The following is a 27,960-nucleotide window of genomic DNA, read 5'->3' on the forward strand; positions in this document are numbered from 1 at the left end:
AATAAATTCTTTATTTCAATAAATTTTAAATAAAGTGCACACACAAGTTTGGAAACTAAAGATCTAGGGACAAATCATTAGGGAGTTGTGGTGTACATTTTTTAAAACATAATGGAAATTATCAGAGTATATTGCAGGTAGTAAATGTTAAGTGTTGTTTCTGTAAAAATGGTTGTCCGTTATATATTGTCTACATGTGTACTAGGTCACAATATAAAATTTATTTCTTACTGTTGGTCACAGTCAAAAGGTCTGAAAAACACCGGCTGAGCATTACAGACTTAGAATAATGCACAATGAGGCAGAATAAAAACAAAAAAGCCAGAAAAAGGAGATGGCATAATATCTATAATTTAAGCTCCACAAGTATCTAAAGAATTAGCAAAATGTAAGACACCTAAATTCTGATCATTCACAGTAATAAGGGGAATTAAGGTATTGGTAAGTTGGCTAAAAGGCCAATAACGTTGCTTTAGCCAATAACCTTATTCTATCCCCACGTTTTGTTTACCGTAGATAATAACAAGTAGAATGGACAAATTAATCAAACTTCACTATCCCCTATGCCAGATGGGATGGTCGTTAAGAAATGCATGGTATAAAGAAAGAAAGGAAGCAGTTTAGTTCATTTATAATCAAATTCCAATACCTGAATAACCAAAAGTAACCATTCATTAAAACCATCTGTGGGGTCCTACTGTTGATCATGGCTAATCAGTCCTAAGTACTGTAAATATTTATTACGCCATCCCCCCGCCGCCCCTTTGTTTAAAACCAAGCCACGGAATTTATGGGAAACTAGAGTAACAACTCTATCTCTAAGTGAACCTAAGACAACCAGATTCCCTAGCAGTGGCAAGCGAGCGGCGCGCCTGCTTTTCTCCACTCCAAGGCGGGAAAAGCAGAGCTCCCGGAGCCGCGATTTTCCCTAGAGTGGGAGCGACGCGTAGCTCAAGCCAGTGCCCCACAGGAACCAGGTGGCAGTTGACCAGGTGTTCCCCCGGGAACTTGGGGCCCGGAAGGCTTGCCCACAGAGAAGAATAAAATGCGATCCCACCTGCACACATACAAACACGATCGCACGTGCCAAGCCAGGACGGAAGCACAATACGTGTTTCTGTCGCGTGGGGGAAACGCGAAAGGCGGGGGGCGTGGAGGACGGTAGCAAACCCTTCTCAACCCCCGGCCCACTGCCCCTACCCTTCTGCCCCCGCCTCTCCAGATTGGCTGGAGATCGAGTCCTCAGATCGGGAATTCACGCGCGGGAAAAGCGTAAAAGAGAGCGAAGCGTGCTGACGAACGGGACAAATGAAAACCCCACAAACTTACCTTGGTGGCAGCCGCCGCCGCTCGCTGTCCGGCCCTGAACTATACGAGCAAGCCTCCGAGACTGCGTAGCCGCCAGAGGGGAGGGTCCGGACCTGCTCGAGCCGGAAAGAACCGGCCTCCGCTGTGAGCAGGTTCCCGCTGAAGCGAAGCTAACCCAGACTGAGGCTAAAAGGGGTCGACCTGGTTAACTAGAAAGGGCGACTAGTGACCCTGACCTGGATGCGCTCGGATTGGTCGATTCCAGTGTTGTCTCAGATGAGACTCTTCTATGATTGGCCAGAAAAGTCAAGCGGGAACCCGGAGGTTGGCAGGTGGGGGGCGGGAACAAAACAAAGTTGTTACCCTAGCAACAGAGAGACGCCGCGCTCTCCACAGTCTTTTCGGAGCCTAGCCTGAGACCGGAAAACTGACCAAGGTGAGGAAACTCGAACCTTAGGAGGGGAAAAGACAGGGTCCTCAGATGCCGTGGCTATCAGAAAAACTAGGGAAAACTCTAGATATTCATAACTCTGAGAGATACCCCAAAAAGCCACAACTTGAACAAGGTAGAGGAGACCCGTTCCCTAAATCCCGCTATCCTAGACTCTAGAAGCAGGACGCTGCTTTAACAAAACTCGGTTTTACAGGATGTGAGTGAGAGATGGGTGCTGATCGACTGTCAGAAGGCAAAAATGAACATCTGAAGGTTTCTCAACTGGTCTTCTCTCAACTCTCACATGCACTTATTGATTCTCCCTTCCCATTAATAATGACTAATTTGGGAATGTAAACCATATTCTCTTATAGGAGGATCTGGGTGCTCCAAACTGGAGCAGCCACTGTACCCTTCTGTTTTATATGTGCCACTGTACCCTTCTGTTTTATATGTGCAGGCACGATTTATCCTGGCCTAGCATGCCTTGGTTAGGAAATGTTTTGGGGGATATAACACTTCAGACTGGGGGGAAAAAAATGACCCCAGTACTCACTATGTGAATAATGTCCTTTGTGCGACAACTTGAACTCTGTGGCCTGAGAGTTCCAGTGTTGCTTGGTTAGATAAGCTGAGGAGTCAGAAGTGGTCAGACCTTCACTTGGTGGGCCCGAGTGTACTGTGCAGAGACTACTTGTACCTACAAAACCTACTACTCGCCAAGGGCTGATTGGGAAAGTATTACATGTCGTTTGACTGTAACTGTCAAAAGATGAGGAAGTATGACCAAAAAAATTAAATCTGAGTGAAGGGAGAGAACCCAGTTTGACCAAAGAGGGAGGAGTCATCACTCCTTAAGAGCTTCTTGTGATAAGGATTCAGAACAGAGACTGTATTTTCTAAAGAAATAAAAAAAAATAGGACTCGGGGAGAAAATTTAAAGCACAGCAAGAAAATTTGCCGGGCCAAGCGCGGTGGCTCCTGCCTCTAATCCCAGCACTTTGGGAGGCCGAGGTGGGCAGATCACTTGAGGTCAGGAGTTCAAGACCAGCCTGGGCAATATGGCGAAACCTGGTCTCCACTAAAAATATAAAAATTAACCGGATGTGTTGGCGCCTGCCTGCCTGGATGCTGAGGTGGGAGAATCACCTGAGCCCTGGAGGTCGAGGCTGCAGTGAGCCGTGATGGCGGCACTGCACTCTAACCTGGGCGACAGTGAGACATGGTCTCAAAAACAAAAGAGGTCTCATACTCCACCTCTATCTAAAAAGAAGTCCCTCCAACTTCCTTTTAGATAGAGATGGAGTATGAGACTTCAGACAGATAAACAAAGAGGAAAAAATATTAAATGTATTAAGTTTGTCTGAAATGTACTATATAGCATTCGATAATTCAGGATGGGTCCTACGGAAACCAAGGATTTGCCTCTCCATATAAAAACTAATTTTTTTGTAATCTCAGCACTTTGAGACTCCTAAGCGAGGGATCGCTTGAGCTCAGGAGTTCGAGACCCATCTGGGCAACACGGTGAAGCCCCATCTCTAAAAGTAATAACAAAAATTAGCCGGCGAAACCCCGTCTCTACAAATAATACAAAAATTAGCCGGGCACACTGGCGCAGCCTGTAGTCCCAGTTACTTGGGAGGTTTGAGGTGGGAAGATTACTTGAGCCAGGGAGGTCGAGGCTGCAGTGAGCGGAGATCGTGCCACTGCACTTCAGCCTGGTCTACAGCAAGATCCTGTCTCCAAAAAAAAGAAAAACAAAACAAAAACAAAAACAAAACTCACTTTTCAAAAAGAATTGGGATGGTACAGACTCCTCATGAATAAATGACTAAAATAGAGGAAATCTGAAATCAAAAGGTGGTTTTTTTTTTTTTTTTTTTTTTTTGAGACTGAGTGTCGCTCTGTCGCCCAGGCTGGACTGCAACCTCCACCTCCCGGGTTCAAGCGATTTTTGGCCTCAGCCACCTGAGGAGCTGGGATTACAGGCGCGCGCCACTATGCCTGGCTAATTTTTGTGTTTTTAGTAGAGAGGGGGTTTCACCATGTTGGCCAACTGGTCTCAAACTCTTGACCTCAAGTGATCCGCCCGCCTCGGCCTCCCAAAGTGCTGGGATTACAGGCGTGAGCCACCGCGCCTAGCCAAAAGACACTTTTTTTAAATTTAATAATCAATAACTATTTAATTTCTTGACCTCTTTTTCTATGAAAGATTCCAGGTACTTTCAAAAAGCATCTTCCTTAAATATGTTTTAAATTTGAAACAAAAACTGTTAAGTTCCCATAGTTACTTATGAGTTAGTACATTTTATGGTAGTGAAAGTTACAGACAGGAAAAAGAAACCATTCTTAGTATTGTAACGATACATTCAAAATGAATTATTTTTAATAGGTGGGAAATCATTGATGAGTATAGTTATCAAATAATGCAAAGCAGAAAGCAATTAGTCAGTATATTATAATTTAATTCAGACATAGGCAGAGATGATGTCACTTTTGTGTTCTCAGAAGAATTTTAAAGGAGGAATTGCTAAATTAAGGCACTATATAAATAAAGTTGCTTCAATTTAGGAAAGCTGATTGAAAAAAATAAATAAAAAATATGAAGTTGCAGAAGAAATGCGAAATTTATTTAGAGAATAAATAGATTTTCAGTACTTTCAAATCATTGTGTTAAAGTCAGTATTTTACATAGGGATATATCTATTTACTTAAACAAGTTCCAAAAGGATATTGCTTGGTGAATTTTTTTTTTTTTTTTTTTTTAGATAGAGTTTCTCTCTGTCACCCAAGCTGGAGTGCAGTGGCATGATCTTGGCTCACTGCAACGGCCACCTCCAAGGTTTCAGTGATTCTCCAGCCTCAGCCTCCCAAGTAGCTGGGATTACAGGCGCCCGCCACTATGCCCGGCTAATTTTTGTGTTTTTTAGTAGAGACAGAGTATTGCCATGTTGGCCAGGCTGGTCTTAAACTCCTGACCTCAAGTGATCCGCCCACCTTAGCCTCCCAAAGTGCTAGGATTACAGGATGAGCCACCACACCCAGCCCTGCTTGGTGGTTCTTTATCACCCTGATTTTATTTACTATATATACTTTAATTAATAAAATTTACTATCTATTTGAATAGTCTGTAATTCAGAGTTTTCACTAATTTACCTAGACTTTTCTACAATTAACTGATGTCAAAAGCCATTTTTATTGATACTGTGGATGGAGGCAAATAAAATAGAAAGCATGATCCCAGCCTTACAACCAGTCTGACTTTAACTCAAGGTTACTGATATTGCTTAAGTGCTGTGGGTCTGGAGCCAACCTGGTTGAACTTTTTCAGCCCCTGACTGGCTCCAGTGTTAGGTTAATGAGCTGGTTCTGGAGTGTCCGTTGCTTTAGCTCATTGTGGCTAGTAGATGGTCCAATCATGCTTCTATTTATGAAGACCCCAAGTACTCAGGTTAATGTGGGAAAATCAAAGGCTCTATCTGGAAAATGTTGCCATTAGCATTGGCCTAGCAAAAGAAAATGAAAGAAAGAAAAACAAAGAGCTTAGAAAATTTATTTTCTAAATGACCAACTCTCAAATAAAAGACAGTAATATATTTTGTTTTTACTGAAACGCTTAAATTTTCCTTAGTTTAAATTTATTCTTGGCCTATGTAAGTGACAGTGCCAGATTCAAACATTTTAGGCAGTGTGGCTCCAGAATCTTCTTTTTTATTTTTTATTTTCATTATTTTATTTATTTATCTATTTTTGAGGCAGGGTCTCACTCTGTCTCCCAGGCTGGAGTACAGTGGCCCGGTCTCGGCTCTTCCATCTCTGGGACTCAAGCTATTATCCTGCCTCGGACCCCTGAGTAGATGGGACCACGAGGGCAGGGCACCGCGCCCGTCTAATTTTTGTGTTTTTTGTAGAGTCGGGGTTTCGCTATGGTGCTCAGGCTAATCTCGAACTCCTGAGCTCATGTGACCCATGAACTCACCTTGGCCTCTCAAAGTGTTGGTATTACAGACATCAGCCACCACACCCGGCCAGAATCTTCTTTTTAAAAATCACTACACTGTACTATCCAAGTAGTCAGGGCAAAAGGAAGAATACACTCCAAGGTACAAAGGCAGGAAATGATAGAGTATGTTTAATAAGCAGTTTAGTTTTTAACACAGTATGTAGGAGAATAATAGGAGTGAAGGACAAAAAATTACGTTGGGACTATATCCTGAAGGACCTTGATTGCCAGACTCAGGATGAACTTAAATGTATATCACATTTAGAAATAAAAGATAGACCAATAAACTAACACTGCATAGTTCATTGTAGTAAAGATAGTTCACTACAAATAGTTCATTTGTAGTTCCTAAAAAGTCCTCCTGTTTTAGTTTTTCAACTGTGATCTACTTGTGTCAAATGAACTTTAATAAATGTTTTTAATCAAGTTTAGTAAGTTATTCTTAGTATGTTAGACTTCTTAAAAAGCTAGTAGAATCTTCCTTTCCATTGAATTTAGAATGCTTTTTTCTAAAAATTCACAAATTGCTTTTCTCTTTTGATACTTTGAACCATTTAACTAGTTAGTCACAAAATATTTGGGATTCTTTTGTTTCTCAAAATACAATATCAACAAACTTATCATGATTTATTTATTTTTGTTTTCATGATTTATTAATTTGTGTTTACAGATTATTATTACATTTGAAGATAAAAATACTTTGGCTAAAGTGGTAATTTTATTTTTATATTTCTATTTCAATTGAGCTATAGTGCAAATCTATGGCATTTTATTCTAGCATGATTTGGAAGTCCAACTGGACATCAAGAAGTCTAATTCCCAATATGCATCAAATATATAAAGTGTTACTAAGAATCATTGTGAATAATTTAACAAAAACAAATGTACACATTCCAAGGAGGACCATCCCCTTCGAAGTAGTCACTTTTGGAGGCTAATCTATTTATTCTAATGTGGTTGTTATTGCTAAAATTGCTTTTGAAACTTCTGTTTTAGAATCACCTTGAGGCATGTAGCACATTCTTTTGAATATCCTCAAAAAAGAAAATCTTCATATTTTGAAAGTAGGCATGATATCTAAATATATCTAGAAATCACTTGGGGACAGATCTGATGTGTAATCAAACCAAATGATACCGTAATGATACCTATTTTCTTGGTGATACATATGAAGGTAATTCCAAATAAAAAGAAAAATCCCAAAATATTTTGAGCATTGATAGCATAATTTACATCAGTGTATAACCTTCCAAATGACTATTTTGAAATATAACATTCAGATGAATTTAATCATGCTTCATTTAGTATTAATCCACTGCTGACTATGTGCCGGCTCCAGTTATTAAAGACACTAAATCTACAGGTATAGCTTCCCACTGCTCACACTGGCCTACTTCCCACCTAATGAGAACCAGGCCACAGTTCTTTTCCAACTAACTGGTAGTGATTTAGAATTAATCTGGTTTTTCTAAATCCAGTATCCAATGTACCAAAGGAACCATAACATTCCTTCATAACCTCCACTGTGGGTACCTAGGTGACATGAGAAAGCCACCGACGCAGTACCTGGTGTGTTTTCTCTTTTCCAGCTGGAAGTTTGAGCCCTATTCTGCCCTATTCTGAACCTTCATCTCTAGCAGTCAAGTTGTGCACAGTCCTCGAGAACTGTACCCCACCTTCTATAGGCCAGCGTCCTTCTTCACCCTAAATAGTTCTACCTGTAACCATTACTTCAACCTTTCTGCCCCGAAGCACTGCTCATGTCCAGGAACTCCTGCTGCCATGTCTCTGCCAAGCAGATAAGACCACATAAATTGTAGTTCTGACTACTACCTCAGACACAATATTTGGAACTTTAGAATACCTACTTATGGGTTAGCTTTGCTGGTCCCAGTTTATTCTTCTTTCATTGGCCTACCATTGAACTTTCACATATCTCATGATCAAATATCTGTGGGTACTGATACTATGTGTCAGATAATCATATTTTTATATAGCATTTCATATTTTAGTAAACTCACCTGCATTGCATAATTTGATCATCAAAACAATTTTGTAAAAGTATGTAATACTGGTATAATAAACAATTTCTACTATATTTGTTTTTTAAATATCTCATTTGCACCATCTCAACTCAAATACCAATTATATAATTGCATCAGATACCTGGATGCATTTTTTTCTTTCATTGTCAAAGGTTGAAAATGTTACAATAAATTTTTGCTTTTAATATTAGGTAAATATTTAATGAACACATAATCAACTAGGAATTTAAAAATATAAACAGGATCCTCTTTGTTTTATTTGTGTCAATTATTCATTTCCATTGCAGACTACCAGATTGTACTGTGAGAGAAAATTATTTTATTACCTTTTATTTCACTTTTCCAGTTTAATGACTTTCCAATGTAATGAGTTTTATCATTAACTTATTCCACATCATTATTAGACATGATAGTCATACCCAGCAAAATAAAACTTTTAAATAACTAATAATAACCAACATATGTTGAGTGCTTACTTTGTGACCAGCACTGTTCCAAACTCTTTTACTTGTATTAAGCTACTTAATTCTTGTAACAACCCTAAAAGATAGACACTGTTATTATCTCCATTTTATCAATAAAGAAAATTAGATAATCGGAGTTTAAATAATATGCTGAAAGTCACAGAGCTAAGAAAGTAAATGATGGATACAAATCCAAGCAGTTGACTCCAGAGCCCCTGCTTCTAACCGCTATGATATATTGCCTCTATGCTACAGGTACAGGGCAATTTAATATTTACTTCATACCCTCAATGTCTTTGATAGATACTAGGATCAGTTTTCTATTTTAAAAAGAAAGTCAAAATAATGGCAAAACATAATTTAAAAAACCAGAAGATTTGTAAAACACTATCTGCATGCAGATTGATTTTGACAGTACCAGCACACATTCGAGAATCCTTTTGTATTACTGTTCTAGGCACAAAGCAAAAATTTTGGAGATCATTTAATAAAAGTACTAAAGAAATACTTCCCATGAGTTAATTTTATTACCATGTTTTCAAAATGTCAGCAGAAGTGTAAAAAAAGATTCCTATTATATTTATGCCCAAATCACTACCAACAGATCTAATTCTACAGTCTTTATTAAGGTTATTCATAAAAGTCTGACACCTCTAACATTTTTAAAGATCCTGAACTTCCTACTCCAAATATAACTGCAGAGATTATTAAAAAGACTGCTGCCTGAATGGTAGCATTATAGGTAGTTATACTTTTCTTATTTATACATTTAATGTATTATTTCCTAAAAAGCCCACAATAGACATTTATAGTATCACTGTTATAATCAGAAAAACAATTTTTCATTGAAAGTCAATGAACTAACCCATTGGAGCTCTCAAATGGCAATATAATGCTAGGCATCATCAAAGGTTAATTAAGAATTGAAATAAAGCAGAAGATACAGGCCTGCCTGAGGCAAAAAAATGTGAAATGAATACAGATCATCAGGGCATGTACCTCAAACGACATATTTTTCAGTTCACTTAGTAGAATACACAGCCTAAACAGCGTACATGAAACAAATAAAAAGACAATCTAAAAAATATGTTCCCAAATGATGATACATAATGTATCATACACTTTTTCTAGAGGTAGGGCTTAAGAATCTACATTTTAAACCAACTCCCCCAAGTGATTATTAAGCACATTTAAACCCGAGAACCACTATAGTAGGTGCTCGATAAGTGCTTGTTAGCTTGAGTATGACATTTTAGTAAAGCAGGCTGAATGTTTGAGTTTACTTGGTGCTCCAGGTCTGTGAGTTAGCAAAATACATATATTTGAAGGAGTTTAAAAGGATTTCCAAGGAAGTATAAGAACCAATGGAGTGACCGAGGGAAGAAGGGAGATATGACAATAAAACATCTTCGTGTCTTAAATAAAACAGAAAAGTAAAATACCTCTTTCTGATTATCTTTTTCTTCAGATAATGGAATCTGAAAATATGGATTCTGAAAATATGGAGACAGAAAATATGGACTTTGAGAGTGTTTCTTCAGTTACAGCTCTGGAAGCCCTCTCTAAGCTACTTAATCCTGAAGAAGAGGATGATTCTGACTATGGACAGGTGGTCATATACTTACAGTTGAATTAGTTTTGTTTATGGGAAGTTGTGGAACCATATTTGAACAACCTGTTCCCACCTAGCTGTGGGAGCAGAGCTGTGTCATTTGATACATTCATAGGAAGCTACAAGGCTGATTATGCATGACAATGTAACCTCTAGTACATTTCTAGCAAACATAATTATATTTTTCTAAACCACCTGAACACTGAATAAGAAAATAGTTCTGTAACTATGGTAGCAATAGCCACATTTCAAAATGTTGTCATTTATATTTATGGCTAAAGAATGCCTGACAACCATTGCAGAGTGGTAGCTAGGATTGTTTAAGCCTAGACGATATTTCTATAAGACAAATATTTTCAGTTATACAGTATTAATTGGACCCCCAAGTACCAGTCCCTTAATTTTCTAATTTGTCTACACATTAACGCAGAACAGAAAGTTTTTGAGCCAAATAATAGGGCAAACTAGCTTCAGTCTACCAAGATTGTCTTTCCAGTAATGCACAAATAAAGTTGTGGAGTCTAATTAGTTGAGTAGCATTTGGGGTCAGTATAAGTAATGCCAGCAAGGCTTGCAGTAGCAAGATGGGCGTCATTTTAGGTAGAAGAGTTCCTTGAACTGACCTTTTACCACTCCAAGGTTACTGCCAGTATTCCCAGAACAATTAAAACACATTTATATAACTCCCCTCTCTCCATTCTCCTATTTCTTAACTATCAGTGAGCCTTGGCTATCAGATTGCCTATGATAGGGCAAACAAAATTGGGGGCAAAAAATCCCATACTATAACAGACTATGTCAATTTGCATAAAATTATTTTAATGAAGTGTTTTGTTATATGACAAATTTACCATGAATAAATCATCTTTCACAAACGTATATATCAATTTACTCCTCCCAAAATTTATTTTTGCCACAATGTGGAGAAAAAAGCAAGCTATGAACAGGCAGCAAATTCAGTGGCTCAGACTGACACTGAACTGAGGTACCACCCTAAGGAAGAGCTTAGGTGGAATAGGGCAGAATAAATAAGAGGTGAAATGGAAATAAAATTTGTAGAAGAACTGAGTCAGCTTGGAGCCAGGATCAGGAACCAGGAAGTTTTAGTGAGGGAAAAGTCTTAGTAGAGGCTGAACAAAGAAACATCAGGACGCTAAGGACAGCATTGGCTATACACAACAAACAGGACATAGGAGAAAAAGTTAGGAACAATGTATCAGTGAAGTTGGGAAGGCAAGCTTATTTTTGCTACCTTAGTTGAAGTAGCAGAATAATAATTTTCTGGAGCCTACATCCTAGGAAAGGTAAGGTTATGCCATACAGAAAAAGTATATCAAGTATTTGAGAAACAGTGACCTTGAATATAGTGAAGTGGAACTTGTAACTGTGACAGATTCAAATATAAGGATTTACCCTGGTTACAGAGCCTATTCCATTTGGTGTTTATGGTTGGAGGTGTTTATTTGCATCTAGAGGTGTTTCTAGGAGGAAAGATGAGTGCTTATGAGAATAGAGACTAACATAATATTACTGAGTTGTACAGTTTATAAAGGAAAATTACTATAATAATGTATGATTCTGTATATCTGGGTTATAAGCAATTTTGAGATAATTGGTCATTCAGACACTACAGTACAGATATCATTAGAGGACACAGAATTAGAGTATCAGAACAGTGGGAGAATAATTAATGTTTCTAATGAACTATTACATTTTCCAGGAGAGAAACTGCTTTTCATTTTTTAACATGTATTAATCTTGGGAACTGTGGGATGATTACAAGAGTGATGTATTTTTGAAAATATGCTCTCTGAAAACAGCAAGAGAACAGTTGCATACACATTGCTTCATTTACACTATCCCTTTTCTATATGACTTGTTAAGAATCTGGGAGATTGGGGAGAGAGTGTCTGTCATTTTTCAAACTCATGAGGGGATCTTAAGGCCTGTGGGAAATAAGGTTCACTGCTCTTCACAGACATTATAATGAGGATGTTCTGTCTTACATATTACAAAGTGGCATGAATTGCAATGATAAATTGCTCAGATAATTGGCTGTAGATTAATGGTAAAGGCTCAAATGATGTTCTAATAGAAAATAATTGCCAGATGGTTTTTAATGTTTTTATGATCCCATTCCGTCTTTTAACTTGAAATTTTTATTTTTAATCATTTATTTTCATTAAATTAATAAATTGAAATTCCTATGTGTTCTGAGCCAATCACTGTCCATGGAGAGTATACCAATTTTTGTCATGAATGTCCAAGATTTTTTTCTACTGCTTTTAATTTTATGTTGAAGGCAGCACTCAACAAGAGGCCCTCATGTTCTGAGAAATGCTTTACTCTGATTGACTATTAGTGTTCTGATGATTAATAATTTAAGAAAAGTACTACACATTTATATGACATTAGTGATTAAAAAGAGGGAAAAAAGTCCCAAATATTATCTTGGGATTTTCACATAAAAATGCCTGTAATGCCTTAACTGCAGACACAGCACTTTTGGAACACCTTTTGAAAAGGAATAATTACTGTCTCAGACACTTTTGAGATATTATAGATTAATTTCTGATTTGTAACTTTTGGAATAGTTTCACATAATAAAGACCCATGTGAGCTGTTCCATCAGCTTTCAAGGACAGACACTACTCTCCTTGCCCAAACAAGACATTCTAACTTTTGTACATGTCTAAAGTCTTAGGAGATGAGGACAGGGGCCTGAAAAAAGAGAGATAGAGGTGCTAGTTGGCCAGTTGGCAAGAAGATAATAATTTTTTGACTGCCAGCAGTGGAGTGAATTGGTGCTGCAGGGCATGACATCAGCAAAAACAATAGTGAGAAATTGGGATTTTCTTGAAATATCAAAGAATCCCTGAGACAGGCCAATGAGGTGGTGTCGCTATAGCAATAGTGTAATATGTGTTACAGTTAGTTGAAAAAACGAAGATTGCTTGTATTGGTGAATCAGGGCAAGTCCTTTGGGGATGTGCATGCTTGTGCAGAAGATGGAAAAATAAACTTTTATGAAGACTGAAGTACATCAGCATATATTAGAGACTATTAATTTGTGGTTGCTGTTTAAATCCACTAGTTCAGTGTCATAAGGCGGTGGGACAGGGAAGTGTTTCATACCTATAGTGGAAAAAAGTAAAAGCAGTTATCAGGGCTTTTGAATGATTAATTTGAAGTCTGAATACTTAGCTTCTGCTTAGTGTTAGTTTTTATTTCTATAAAACTTTCACATACTCTGTCCTCCATCTGACTACAACCAGACACTGCTAAACCCCAAAAGTGTCAATGCCTTTATACTAATACTTGGTTCTAACCTTCATAGAGATGAATGTGGCTCATTCTTCTATCCCCAGGGATACATGAGTCACTGAGCTGGAACTAGGGATTTAGCCTGACCAAAGATCAATTCTGCCCTAGAGTCTATTAAACCAAAGACTTTTTGAAAGAACAAGGAAAGCATATTCACAATAGTACTTGGCATCTGTCTTTCTGTTGTATAACAATGATGGGTAATTAAACTGGAAAGCTCCATGAGTTTTTTTGATGGAAATCCTATCAAATTTGAAGTATCACTAGTCATATAGGTTATACAAGTATTAATTATAGAATAGTGAACCTTTTCTCCTCCCTCAGACAAAAGGTTTATCTACTATTGGAGCCATGGGTCCTGGGAATATTGGACCACCCCAAATAGAAGAACTCAAAGGTAAGTTATTTAAAAAAGCAGTATAGATCAATATAATATTTTCCTTGGTAGAAAAATTATAGGGAGAGTAATACATACTAATACTAGTGTTTATTAAGATGAACTAAATAACAATGTATTGTATACTTGGAAATTGCTAAGATAGTAGATTTTAAGTATTCTCATCACAAGTAAATGATAAGTAGGTGAGGTAATCCATATGTTGATTAGCTTGAGTTAGTCATCCACTGTGTATACGTATTTCAGAACATCATATGGTGTATCATAAATATATACAATTTATATTTGTTCATTAAACATGGAGGAATGAATAAATAATTTTTAAAAAGAGAAAAGGTGAACTAAAATAATCATGGAAATGATGAATAGCCATTTACATATAAAGATGCTGTTTTTACTCTACTACTGCAGGTAAAAAGTTTTTCTAATAATGGAAATATATTTGCCTTGAATTATCCACATTCCTTGCATATTTTCTGAGATAGAAGACCAAGAAAGTCATGTGTGGTTAGATCATTTTTTATTTTTTAGGGTCTATTTACCAAGATGCTTAGCTTCTTTACCTTCTACCTTCCTATATTCTAGCAATTTCATGGAATTCATTCGTTGAGTTATTTAATAAATATTTATTGAGAACCTATTATGTATCAGGCAGTATGACCATCTCTGAGACTACAATGCAGATCAAAACAGAAAAAATCCCTGTTCTGATTGAACTAATAGATTTTTGGAGAAGACAATAAAACAAGCAACTACACAATTTTATCTTACATTAAGATGCTTATACATTAACGTCTTTGAGTTTACTTATTTAAAAAAAACAGGTCCAATAAATGAGGCTAAATAATATTTTTACATTTCCCCAGCATTTTGAGTTATACATTTTTAGAGTTGAACATTTTACAAATCTTTAAAAATATAAAAAGCTTTAATTCTGTTGGTCATGATCACCATTAACCAGAGGATAAGAAGGGAGAGGAAGTGAATTTCATTCATCATTTTAGTTAATTGCAAAAGATTTGCCTGGACAAATGTTTAAAATAATGGCTCAAATGAGGTCTAAGGAGGGTTTTAAAATTTCAGTTATTATTGCTATACATACCCAAGAGGCTATTTGCCGTACTTAAGAGATATTCGCTCCATGGCAGACTAGTTCACATTTCATGTATTTCTGTGCTGCCTGTATTTCTGATAATGTAGGTCTAATAATCTTTAAATTCTGAAGGCAAAGATTCATATGTAAAATGTTACATATAAATCTGTAGTTAGGCTTTACAAAGCCCATGCTAGATAGAAGCTGATAATTTCAAAAGAATTGCCAGAATTGAAAACCTGACAATTGGGTACATTTCTGAGAATGCTTAAAATGACTCAAAGCAGTGTTCTGTACCTAATGCAGGTCTCCACTGGATACTACAATAGTTAAAACAAATGTAAGCTGGGTTTTTGCATGCCTATGGAGCCTATCCACTTTTAAACATTTAAAGATGACATGCAGAAACCCAACCTCATGCTCAGCTCTGCATAAAGGACAAGTGGTAGAGATTTTCTTTAAAGCTTGTGTCTACATGAGGAAAATCCTGGACTAAAAAATGATCATTGTATCCACTGCTTTCAGTTTCTTTAATTGATATTATTATTTTGAGAATTATGTCATGCTTGCATGGAAAAGATATCAAGGGGTTTTTGTATAGTAAAAACAATGCAAGATAAGACATTTCTCTCCACATCCGATTGATTGTAGTTGTGATTTTTTCTTTTACATAAAAATATTTTAAAATATAATCCTATTTATGTTTCTAGAAAAATGTATAATATTTCTTTTCATGTGTATATGGAGAGAGAGAGAGAGAGAGAGAGAGAGAGAGAGAGACTGGAATGATACACAACAGAATACTAACCAGAATACCAACATTGATCATCTCCAGGCAGTTGGATTGTAGATTATTTTCTCCTTTTTGTTTATGTGTTTTTGCCAAATTCTCTACAGTTATTATTACAATTCTACAATGTATTGGTTCTGTATTGATAGAAACATTTAGTCAGTAGTTACTAATTTAGCTTGTTTTGACCAGAAAACAAGCTAGTGATTACAAATAATGTTTTATTTCAATGATCCCAAACTGAGTGTGAAGAAGAACAGGAGCAATTTAGAGAAGGAAAAAGCATGAGCTTCAGCTTTATCTTCCCTTTCTTCACAGTTATCCCTGAAACCAGCGAGGAAAATAACGATGACATCTGGAATTCAGAAGAGGTTCCAGAAGGAGCAGAACATGATGATATGTGGGATGTTAGAGAAATCCCAGAGTAAGTCAAATGAAGCCGGAATGTCTTTAGGAGTTTAAGTTAGCTGTGTCATCTGATAGCATTTTATTTTTTACAAGAGTCATAAAGTAACATACCACATAAAAGATAAAACTACAGTGACACACAGAAAGCATCTGTAATTGATGATTTTTTTCCTTCTAGAGCAGAAACAAGTAATAAAGCATAACACCTTCCTTTCAGTTATTATTTAGCAAAAAATGAAAAATATAGTCATTTCCATTATACATTTATATTTAATGTCAGTTTGTTGTATAATGTGGAACTAGCAGTTGGAGAAAGCCAGCCCATTAAATTGCAAGCATTCATACAAACTAAATTACAATGCCATGTTTATTGTCAAGGACTTGCTTTTAATTACTCAATGTTCCACAATTTTGGTAAAAGGCTATGTTCTCTCTCCAATTATCAATTATTATCCAGACTTGTTTACTAGATATTCTAAGATTATGTTTAGTATTCAGTGTGTTTTGCAAGCAGGGTTCAAGACTTGCTTTGTAGCCTTTCCAATACAATCAAGTTATAAATATGAAATTTATAATTACTATAAAAAGCCTTTTATTATTATTTTAAAAGTACTCATACTTTTAATGAACCTTAAAATATATTTATATACATAGATGAAATTATTGGTCAAATAGACTAAGCTTTACATATATGTATTTTGAAATAAAATTTGGATTGACGATTTAGAATAGCAGGGTAAAACAAAGCCAACACTTACTAAATTGTAATGTACTATATAAATTCTTAAAGACTTCTATGGCAAGTGATCTGACAAGTTTTCTAATACTGAATACAAAACTATCCAGTATATATATATATATATATACACACACATTTTTATATATTTATATATATTTATATATTTTTTATATTTATATATTTTTATATATATTTATATTATATTTATATATTATATATATTTATATATCTATTTTAAATATTTATATATTTATATTTTATATATGTATATATTTTTTTGAGACAGAGTCTCCCTCTGTTGCCTAGGCTGGAGTGCAGTGGCACGATCTCTACTCACTACAACCTGCGCCCCTCCTGGGTTCAAACGATTCTCCTGCCTTAGCCTCCCATGTAGCTGGAACTACAGGCACATGCCACCACACCCAGCTAATTTTTGTATTTTTAGTAGACATGGGGTTTCACCATGTTGGCCAAGCTGGTCTGGAACTCCTGACCTAAGGCGATCCGCCCGCCTCAGCCTCCCAAAGTGCTAAGATTACAGGTATGAGCCACTGCTCCCAGTCAAAATTGTCCAGGATAAAACAAACAAACAAAAAACTCCGTGCTTCCATCTTCTACATAAATTCTGAAAATAGAAGCTGTGGGAGACTGCAGATAATTAACTAGAAAGAAGTATCCAGCTTTCAAATAAACAATGTCAAGACCATAAACCTCATAAAAAATCAAAGGAGATTTTAAAACATTTCTTAGAGAATGAAGAGAGTAAATTTGAGGTTATGCTTATATAGTGCCCACATATCCATATGAAAAGTAATAATTAAGTCACTTATTTGTCATATTGTCTAACAAATGTCAAATATCCATATGCAGCAAACTTCAAATTTGAGTAATTTTTCCCTTTTCATCCTGATGTTTGATGTTAGGTAGATAGAACATCCATGAAAGCTTTAAATGAATAATAACTTCGGGTTATTATGAGGAAAATTGCTTTATAAGATTTTTTAAATCTTTATCTTCTACCTTATGAAAATACATTTTAAAATTTCTCAATGGATACAGAGGAAAATAGTAAAGAATATGAACAAGCATTTCAAAAAAGAAGAATCACAAGTTGCCAAGTAAAAAAATAACAAGGAGCTGAGCTAAGGCACTGGCCTTGGGGAGAAGTATGAGGGTCTTTATTTGAGTGAGTTTTGAATGAAAAGTTGGTATTTGGTTCGATAAAATGGATGAGAGGAGTGCATCAAAGATGATGCTGAAGTTATTAGCTTGGGTGACCAAGGAAATGATAATGCCATTAACTTTGATAGGAATTATAGGTTAAGAAGAATCTGTGAGTTTATCCGTCCTTCCTTCCTTCCTTCCTTCCTTCCTTCCTTCCTTCCTTCCTTCCTTCCTTCCTTCCTTCCTTCTTTCTTTCTCTCTTTCTTTCTCTCTTTCTTTCTTTCCTGAGACAGAGCCTTACTCTGTTGCTCAGGCTGGAGTGCAGTGGTGTGATCTTGGCTCACTGCAACCTCCGACTTCTGGGTTCAAGCGATTCTCCTGCCTCAGCCTCGCAAGTAGCTGAGACTACAGGTGCATGCCACCAGGCCTGGTTAATGTTTTTTGTATGTTTTTGTAGACACGAGGTTTCACCAAGTTGGCCAGGCTGGTCCTGAACTCCTGGCCTCAAGCAATCCACCTGCCTCAGCCTCCCAAAGTGCTGGGATTACAGGCGTGAGCCACAGCGCTCAACTAAATTTGTTTTTTTTTTATTCGCCAACACCCCACCCCCCGGCTCCGCCCATTGTTCACTGCAGCCTCAACCTCCCGGGCTCAAGCAATTCTCCCACCTCACTCTCCCAAGTACCTGGGACTACAGGTGCACACTTTATTTTTGTGAAGACTGTGTCTAACTGTGTAGCCCAGGCTGGTCTCAAACTCCTGGACTCAAGCAATCCTCCTGCCTCAGCCTCCCAAAGCACTGGATTACAGTTGAGAGCCACCATGACTAGCTGGTTTTTGATATGTACACTTTGAGTTCTCTTTGGGACATCCAGACAAACCCATGTAGTAGGCAGTTGGAAAATTGTGTCTGGAGCTCAGGATAAGAGCAGCAGCTTGATCAAATCCATTTAGGAGTAATGAACATATAGATCAATCCCTTCTGTTTGTTTTAACCTGGCTTCACCTTCATAAACACTTGGTAGATGTTATAGCCTATTAAGAGCAAAGTGCCCCATAGCAAATAGTTGCTTATTGTTAGCCATCTTCAAACTCAGAGAAATCCCTTTTTTATTTTTGGGCGTTCCTATTGGCAAATGGTCAGAAGTTCAATCTAGTCCTTTAGTCTTACTATCCAGAGATTTACAATTTCTTTGTTAAGGTAGCATTAAGCAAAATAATAACAATAATAATTTGTAAGTATTTGTTTCATTCTATCCGAAGAGATGGGGTACCTTGTGGTGGATGCTTCTACAAACCATTCTATTCCTGGCCCAAATTTGGAAGGGAGGAATGATTTGTGAATTGTCATGCGAGCGGTGAAATATCAGGAAAATCTTTCATTAAATTCAGAATTCTGTAAGACTAGATTCTAAGCACTGTAGTGTAGCTGTGCTGACTACATTACCAGTGTTTCTATTGTAGAATTTTAGCCATAGAGATCATTTAGTTGAAATTCACCCCTCCCTCCCATAAATCATACAAATGTAGAAACTGAGACCCCATGAGTTTGTGACTTGACCAAGGTCCACAGTTAATGACAGAAACAGTACTAAACCTGAATTTTCTCCTCTGCTCTGTGGTTTAAACTTAGCAGAGGAAGGTTTCTATCAATCCCCAGGTTATGGACTCAGTATTTTTCTGAGCCATTGTTTTTCAGGAACAGACTTTCCCTTTTTTCTTCTACTTTGACTCTTATTAGAATCTTATTAGAAGTTCCCTCAATCTATTTTATTTGTCTAGCTCTAAAACAGTTAAAGGTTTATTTTAGAAAATAATAGCAATCCTGCTTTTCAGTGTTTATTTTTGACCACATTTCTAGACTTCTTTTCCTTTATGCTCTATTATATGCCTGAAGACCTGCAACCATTTTATTTATTTAGTCTTTGTATTTTTTCTAATAGCATGTCCTCATAAGTTTCTAGTTTTCTGTTCTTTGACAGGAAATTGCTCTTTCATCTGAGTCCCTATAATCATTGATTTTTTTTCAGGTATGAGATTATATTCAGACAGCAGGTGGGAACTGAAGATATATTTTTAGGGTTGTCAAGAAAGGACTCCTCAACAAGTTGTTGCAGTGAACTAGTGGTAAGCCTTTCCTCCCCTTCTTCATTTTCGATATGACCGTTGTAGCTAAATTGACTGACTATTGTATACATAATATTGTAGGCAAGGTTGTAAACTCTTTAAAAATCGTGGTTGCCATGTTTCAGGTACTAGGGGAATAATGGGATAGACAGTTTAAAATTGTTAACTTGTACAAAATAAACTAAGTTTACACATTTGGATGAGATTTACAGATAAACGTAATAGAATCATATGACACAATGCACAATTTCTAATTTTATTGCTATTAAAACTTCCCAATTGGATTGGACTGGATTTTCTTTCATCCTAGTTCCGTCCCATGCATGCCAACGGATTGGTTATTAACTTCTGATGAATTGACAGGCAATCAGAATGAAATATCTCCTTCCCCGCATCTGTCTTATCTCTTATTTCTGTATTTCTTGTAATGACTAAGCTTACAACGTGGTTAAATCCCACAGAAAGGGATTTTCTTAATTTTGGGATCTGACTTCTGATTAAAAACATTAAGAAAGACATCTAAAATGTTACTTTGCTTTCTTATCTGAATGACGCTACAGAATGTTGGAGAGCATCCTTTACCAGGTCACTGTTTCTGTATAACAGTTGTAGCAATACCAACAATATCAATGATACCACCTTACTTTTGCTTATTTCATCCTCATAATGACCTTTTTGAAAAATCTAGGCCTAACCTAGAATGCGGAATTTGATTCATTTTAGCAACATTAACAAGTAATTCTTGTGTTAAAAATTTATTTTTTGAGATCAGGAACTAACTTTGCTTCTAGTTTTTTTCCTCCTTTCTTACAATACATTATAGAATACTGTGGTGCCCATGGGAGATGCGTAATATTTTTTCCTTAAGCAAATGATAAATAGAATTTCTCTTTTGCATGAATTTCAGGTTTTCTCTTATTAGCAAAATCTAAGACATTCAATTGAATCAAGTAACATAATGGGAATAGTGGCTTTAAGTACCTCAGGAGATTTTTCAAACTCTAATGAGTTAAGGTTTCAAGTAATCTTGAAGTAATTAGCTCCCAGGGTTTTACCAGTAATATTGAAATTCCTCTCTCTTAAATTATTGTTAAATTGTGTTTTTGATGTGTAGTGTTGGGGATTGCTCTAAATTCTGGAGGAATTCTAGGCCCTAAATAAATAAAACTGTTGCAAGCCTTACCGTTTCTCTCGTGCAAAAATTGCCTCTAGTTTTAATAATAAAGGTATCCTGAATGAAGAATCTCAGAAACTAAATCATACCTCATAATAGAAATATATGGTTTATCTAAAACTCAGTAAGTGTATACAGAAGACTTGGTATTTCTCTCAAATGAATTTATAATCAACTGGGGAGACAAAACTAACAAAAATGAACTAATTTTATTATTAAGAATTAAACTCAGTGTAAACAATTATAAGTCTACTAGAAGTTCAGAAGATTGGGATGAGTCATGGACACCACTGAAAGGCAGCAGCAAATAACACATTTGTTGATGCTATGGTACTTTGTCACGTGTATACTGTTCCTTTTCTCTTTCTTTCCTTTATTTCCCTTTGTTTCTTCATTTATTAAATCTTTAAACACTTAGTGAAAGTTACTACATACCACAGACTATCCTAAGTACTAGAGATACAAAAATAAATGATAAACAATCAATTGTCCTCAAGGAATTTACAGTAAAGGAGATTGACACCTAATAAATCACTGTAGTTCAGTATGGTAAGTACATATTTAGAGGCATATACCATGAATAGAATGATGGTTACCAGAGACTGGGAAGGGTAGTGGGCAGTGGGGAGGTGGAAATGTAGGGATGGTTAATGGGTACAAAAATATAGTTAGATACAATAAATAAGATCTAGTATTTGATAGTACAACAAAAGGTAACAGTCAGCAATAATTTGTTGTACATTTTAGAATAACTGAGGGAGTACAATTGGAATGTTCATAACACAAAGAAATGGTGAATGGTTTAGGTGATAGAAACCCACCCCATTTACCCTGATGTAATTATTATACACTATATGCATGTATCAAAATATCTCATGCACCCCATAAATATATATTTCTATTATGTACCCATAAAAATTAAAGATAGAAAAATAAAGGCATATATCAGGTACATAGTGACATAAAGCAGGAAGGGATCAACTTCAAATGGATAATATTTCTACAGTGGACAACATTCTAAGAAGGGCATTCCAAGCAGAGGTAAGAAAGAGCACATGGAAAGATATCCAGGCATGAAATAGCATGGCATATTTGAGTAAGCAGAGAATATAACAAGAATAAAGAGTAAGTGTGGGTAATAATGGACTAATAACCTGACTCTCAAAAAAGATAAAAGCTTGTAGCTTTTATTTGTAGCTTGAATGTTATCCTATAGGCATACTAATGACACCATCCACTATCATTGCTTACTCCACTGACAAGACTCAGAGTAAATAGGTTGTTGAGCCCACCTGAAGTATTTCTTGCTCAAATGTATATGCTTATCATTCTTGTTGATAATATGGTGTTTCCTTGAATCTAAGACATCATAAAATTGTAAATGCGCCATTTATTTAACAATAACAATGTTTCAGAGGAAAATAGGTATAATACCATATTACACCACCATTGATTGTGCGGTGCATCTCAATATCAGAAGCATTAAAATGTGGGGAAAATTGTACCTGAGAATTGCCTGAATATGTTATTTGAGTCCTGGACCTGGTCTATATGTAACAATCCAATCCAAAAACTTTAAGAAGAGAACCCTTACTTAAACCGAGTAAGGCAATAGGAGTACAATCTGTTTACGTACAAGAAGTGATTTAGGGTTTAAAAATTCACAAGGGCCATCCTTTCCTTTACCCTCCCCAGACTCCAAATAAGAAAGCAAGATTTATGAATGCTAAGTCAAAGCAACGGTCCTAAACAAAATTCTGCATTAGGAATGTCTTCAGCAAACCCTTCGAACCTCAAACCCAAAGAGCCCCATTATCCAAATACTCCCTGCCCTATTGTTATCCTCTGCAACTGCTTTACTCCTGAGTTTGTAGCCACCAAGTTTCCCTTGCGTTAATCTATATTTAGGTATTTTAAAGCTAGAGCTAGCCAGTGGTTTACAGGTTTGTTTTGTTTCTAGCTGTCAAGCTTTTTTTTTTTTTTTCCCCAAATAAAATTCTATGAGTAAGCCCAGTGTAGTAAACATAAAAAGTACCACTGCCTTGTTTAAAAAGGTACTATCACCCATGAGGCAGCTCTTAGGAGAATGGCTGAGGCTCCTTGGAACACAGTTTGCAAGATGCTAATCTAATTTCTCATCCTGATTACAGTTGATAAACTAAGGTCAGGCTTACGAGGTTCCAAATACTCATATACATTAATGGAAAAATAATAAGAGATCTAGAGGGCTTCTTTTTCCTAGATGACATATATGCTTTTATTTAACCCCCACGAGTGGAAGGCCCTAGCTTATTTCATTTTGTTTTGGTTTTTAATTTTCTTTTTATCCTCGCTATATTCTCCATCCCTCTCCCTGAAGCTCTCACTGTGATGGGTGTGATATTATGTTGGTGCAAAAGTAATTGCAGTTTTGCTATTACTGACTACTGGTTATTGCTAGACTGACTGAAGTACTGGACCTCTTGGGTGCTAGTTGAGAGTATGGAAAAAGGAACTATAGGTATCAAAATATGTAGCAAGATACCCTAATTTTCCATAGGATTATTTGTGGCAGGAAATGGGATGGGTGTATTGGAAAAATAGGTCAGGAGATTCTCATTTTCACCCATGGTGCCAAAATCGGAAAATGAGTGGGGCTAAGGTTATTGGTATTCTGCCAAATTATGCATTGTTTGTTCTAGGAGAGGGGAAAGGCAGCTTGCAGACAGCTTGATGCTCTTTGACCTAGAATTAACACATATTTTGATGTTTTACTTTGATAGATCTATACTGATAAGGGGACATTCTGATATGACCCAAGAAACAAGCCACTAAGCCTATTTTTTCCCCAACATCACCTCCTCCCTAGGATATGATCCTTCCCCCATCTTTAAATCTCACTGAGAATAGGATGAGAGTCAAGGATGGGATAGAAGTCAGTCACCATCTGGCAGACAGACACAACCAGCAGTCACATGTTTATCACACATATTTATCTCAGAAAGTGCTATCAATCATTTTGGGCAAAGTATTTGCTCATCCTCTAAGAAGTCACTTGCTTCCTGAATGGTCTGCTCTTCAAATCCTGATTGCTTTCTTAAGGTTAAAACAGTTACATTTGTTTAGTTTTTGTTTGTTTGTTTGGTTGGTTGGTTGGTTTTTTTTGGACAGAGGCTCACTCCGTTGCCCAGGCTGGAGTGCAGCCTTAGCTCACTGTAGCCTCTGCCTCCCAAATTCAAACCATTCTCCTGCCTCAGCCTCCTGAGTAGCTGGGATTCCAGGCATGCACCACCAAGCCCGGCTAATTTTTGTATTTTTTAGTAGAGATGGGGTTTCACCATGTTGGCCAGGCTGGTCTGAAACTCCTGACCTCAGGTGATCGGCCTGTCTCAGCCTCCCAAAGTGCTGGGATTATAGGCGTGAGGCACCGTGCCTGGCCTATATTTGTTTACTTTTAATGAAGAAAAAATGGATTTGGCTGCTTGATAATGAAATAGATTTTGTTTTCCATTCTATTCCATTCTAGAGGATGGACCTAGTTTTGTTTTTTTGTTTGTTTTTTGTTTTTTTTTTTTTTTTGGTAGGCTTCCTGATTGTGTTAACCTTGTTTGATTGGTTGTATACCAGATCATGTGGCAGAGGGAAGGATATTTGATCTGTAATATGATTCCTTATTATCAGTTCGAGGCAGCACAGTAAACCTTCAATTAAATTTCTAATAGTTGTCTCAGTAATATATTCATAATATATACATTTATAGTTAATGTCATAACGCTCCTTCATAATGATGGTGGTTGTGGGACATGGTAACAAATACTTCCTTAAAAGCTAATCTAATCATATAGACAGTATATTTCTGATTATGAAAGTAATATATATGTAAAATTTTAAGCAATACCAAAATTAGTAGAGTTGATGATAAAAGTTCCTCATAGTGAGGTGGAGAAAAATTGAGAGAGAGTGTGTATATATTTGAGATAGGCTATGGTCAAGGATGGAATAAAGGTAAAGGATGTCATATATATATTACCTGATATATGTATCAGTAATTTTACATTTTGATGATGTCATTTTGAGATTTCATCAAAATATCTGAATCACATGGTCTGGAATCCTTAAGCTGGACCTGGCAGAAACTCCTGATTCCATGCAAGCAGATTCACAGATTGACCTTGGAAATTACCAATACTTGAGGGATGAACAAAGCTAGAGGAACTGAGACGGATATTCAGAGATGGGAGGGAAACCATAATAGTATTGGTTGCTGTCAACCATGATTAGGATGTAGAAGGAACTTTGAGATTTGTCAATTAAGAAGTATTTGGTGATCTTTGGAAGAGAGCAGCTTCAGTGGCATGGTCAACACTAGATTTAAGAAAGCTGAGAAGAGAAGAGGAAGTGAGGAAGAGAAGCCAGCAAATATAGATTGTTCTTTGAGGAAGTTTAGTGGTGAAGAGGAGGAGAACGAGGAAATGATTATTAAGAAGGAGGCAAGATTTAGGGGAGTTTTTTAAGATAGGAGAGATTTATGTATGCATTTCAGCTGATGACAAGAATCCATGCATTCATCCATGTAATATTTATTTAGTTCCTACTGTGTGTCACTAGAGGTAATGAACAAACAGTGAAAAAAAAAATAGTCATGGTATGGGCCCCTCGGTGGAGGCATTTTTGGTTGTCACAATGATTACAGAATTTTTTGTTTTTTTGAGATAAGGTCTTGCTCTGTCACCCAGGCTGGAATGTAGTGGCTTGATCTCAGTTCACTGCAGCCTCGACCTCCTGGGTTCAAGCCATCCTCCCACTTCAGCCTCTCTGGTAGCTAGGACTACAGGCATGCACCACAATGCCCTGCCAATTTTTGTTTTTTATTTTTTGTAGAGACAGGGTCTCATTATGTTGCCCAAACTGATCTCAAACTCCTGGGCTCAAGCAATTCTCTCACCTCGGCCTCCCAAAGTGCTGGTATTACAGGCATGGGCCACCATGCCCAGCTGATTGCAGAATATTATTGTCATTTAGTATTCAGGGCCAGGGTTGCCTTAAATCTTGCAATAAGAGATATAGTCCTCAAGAATGAAGAATTGTCCTACACAAAATGCCCATATTGCTTTCCTCTAGTTTAAAAACACTGCTTAGATAAAGAGGGATTGAAGATATGAGGATGCTGCTACTCAGCAGCATTCCACCCTGTTGACTACTCTCTTTTTGTTTTTTTGTTTTGTTTTGTTTTGGTTTTGTTTTTTTGTTTGTTTGTTTGTTTGTTTGTTTTTTGGAGACAGAGTTCCGCTCTGTCGCTCAGGCTGGAGTATAGTGATGTTATCTTGGCTCACTGCAAACTCCGCCTTCTGGGTTCAAGCTGTTCTCCTGCCTCAACCTGAGTAGCTAGGACAACAGGCACACGCCACTACACCTGGCTAATTTTCGTATTTTTAGTAGAGACAGGGTTCCCAGGCTGATCTCGAACTCCTGGTCTCAAGTTATCTGCCTGCCTTGGCCTTTCAAAGTGTTGAGATTACAGGCGTGAGCCACTGCACCTGGCCTGCTCTCTCCTTGAAACACAGTTTTCTCTTTACTTTAATGACCCCATTCTCACTAAGGAGTGAGGAAAGACTTCACTCTTTTCTTCCAAAATCACTAGGCATTCCTCCTCACTTTCGCTCCCAAATCACTGGCTCTTCCTATTCTGCCTTAAGTTCTCTGGAGATTTGACCTATGTCTTTTTTTTCCTCTACCTATTCTCTTTTCACCTAGTCTCATAGCTTTAAATATCATTTATCTCTATAGTTCTGAACACTTCCATGAGCTTTGGATTCATATAACTATTTACTTGGCATCTCTTACTTTTTTGTTTAATAGACAACTCAAACCTAACATGTCTAAAACAGAACTCTTAATTGTCTTCTATAAACCTTTTTCTCATTCATCTTCTTTGTGGCAATAATATTCACCCAGTTGTTCAAGCTAAAAACCTAAATCATCCATCATTCCTCTTTCCTTTATACCTCATGTCTAATCCATCAGCAAGTATTACTGGGCTGTACCTTCAAAATATATTATAAATCCATCTAATTTTCATTACCACTGCAATTGCTATCATGTTACTAACCATCATCATCTCTATCTGGACCATTATGAGTCTCTAATGACATTATCTCCCTGCTTTGACTCTTCATTCCCTATAGCCTTTCCACACAGAGTGTAAGAGATTCTTTTTAAAAGTAAATAAGGGCCGGGCGCAGTGGCTCACGCCTGTAATCCCAGCACTTTGGGAGGCCAAGGTGGGTGGATCACCTGAGATCAGGAGTTCGAGACCAGCCTGGCCAACATGGCAAAACCCTGTCTCTACTAAAAATACAAAAATTAGCCGAGCGTGGTGGTGCACTTCTGTAGTCCCAGCTACTTGGGAAGTTGAGGCAGGAGAATTGTTTGAAACTGGGAGGCCGACGGTTGCAGTGAGCCGATATCATGCCATTGCACTCCACCCTGGGTGACAGAGTGAGACTCTATCTCAAAAAAAGTAAATCAGACCACATCACCTCTTTGCTTACAGCCCTCAATGGTTTCCTGTTGCGCTCATAGAAGAAAATCCAAACTCCTTATCTTAAAAGTAGGGAAGGGCCCTGTGTGATCTGACCCTTACCTACTTTTACTGTTTCATCCAATGTGACACTTTCTTCTTTGTTTGCTATGTTTTGCTTATCTTGGCCTTCTTTTTGATCCGTCAATATGCCGAGTTATTTCCCAATTCCTTGTTATTCATTCCACCTGGGTATTCCACCTAGTCCCTCAGATAATGAAATTTTACTTCTTCCTTTCCAACCATTTTAACCTATTTCTTGTTTAATTGCATGTTAGTACCTCCAGAACTATATCATGTAATAATAGTGAATACTG

The 27,960-nt window shown here is 37.0% G+C and overlaps 2 protein-coding genes across 6 annotated transcripts in view; one reads left to right on the forward strand and one right to left on the reverse strand.

The window, feature by feature from the left end:
• The window catches only part of NUP62CL (nucleoporin 62 C-terminal like), a 67,970-nt gene extending 66,480 nt beyond the window's left edge, over positions 1-1,490 (reverse strand). For all 5 annotated transcript variants that reach the window (XM_065538169.2, XM_045384108.3, XM_065538168.2 and 2 more), the window contains exon 1: positions 1,330-1,490. The gene's annotated coding sequence lies outside the window, so the exon portion shown is untranslated. The remainder of the gene's footprint in view (positions 1-1,329) is intronic.
• A 176-nt stretch (positions 1,491-1,666) lies between these two features.
• DNAAF6 (dynein axonemal assembly factor 6) overlaps positions 1,667-27,960 on the forward strand; it is a 37,641-nt gene continuing 11,347 nt past the window's right edge. The window contains exons 1-5 of the mRNA XM_005594303.5: positions 1,667-1,744; positions 9,725-9,865; positions 13,517-13,589; positions 15,791-15,896; positions 19,814-19,910. Of these exons, the coding sequence (XP_005594360.1) occupies positions 9,728-9,865; positions 13,517-13,589; positions 15,791-15,896; positions 19,814-19,910 (414 nt within the window). The 5' untranslated portion in view covers positions 1,667-1,744; positions 9,725-9,727. The remainder of the gene's footprint in view (positions 1,745-9,724; positions 9,866-13,516; positions 13,590-15,790; positions 15,897-19,813; positions 19,911-27,960) is intronic.

The sequence above is a fragment of the Macaca fascicularis genome, chromosome X, assembly GCF_037993035.2.
Source record: "Macaca fascicularis isolate 582-1 chromosome X, T2T-MFA8v1.1".
Taxonomy (NCBI): Eukaryota; Metazoa; Chordata; class Mammalia; order Primates; family Cercopithecidae; genus Macaca; species Macaca fascicularis.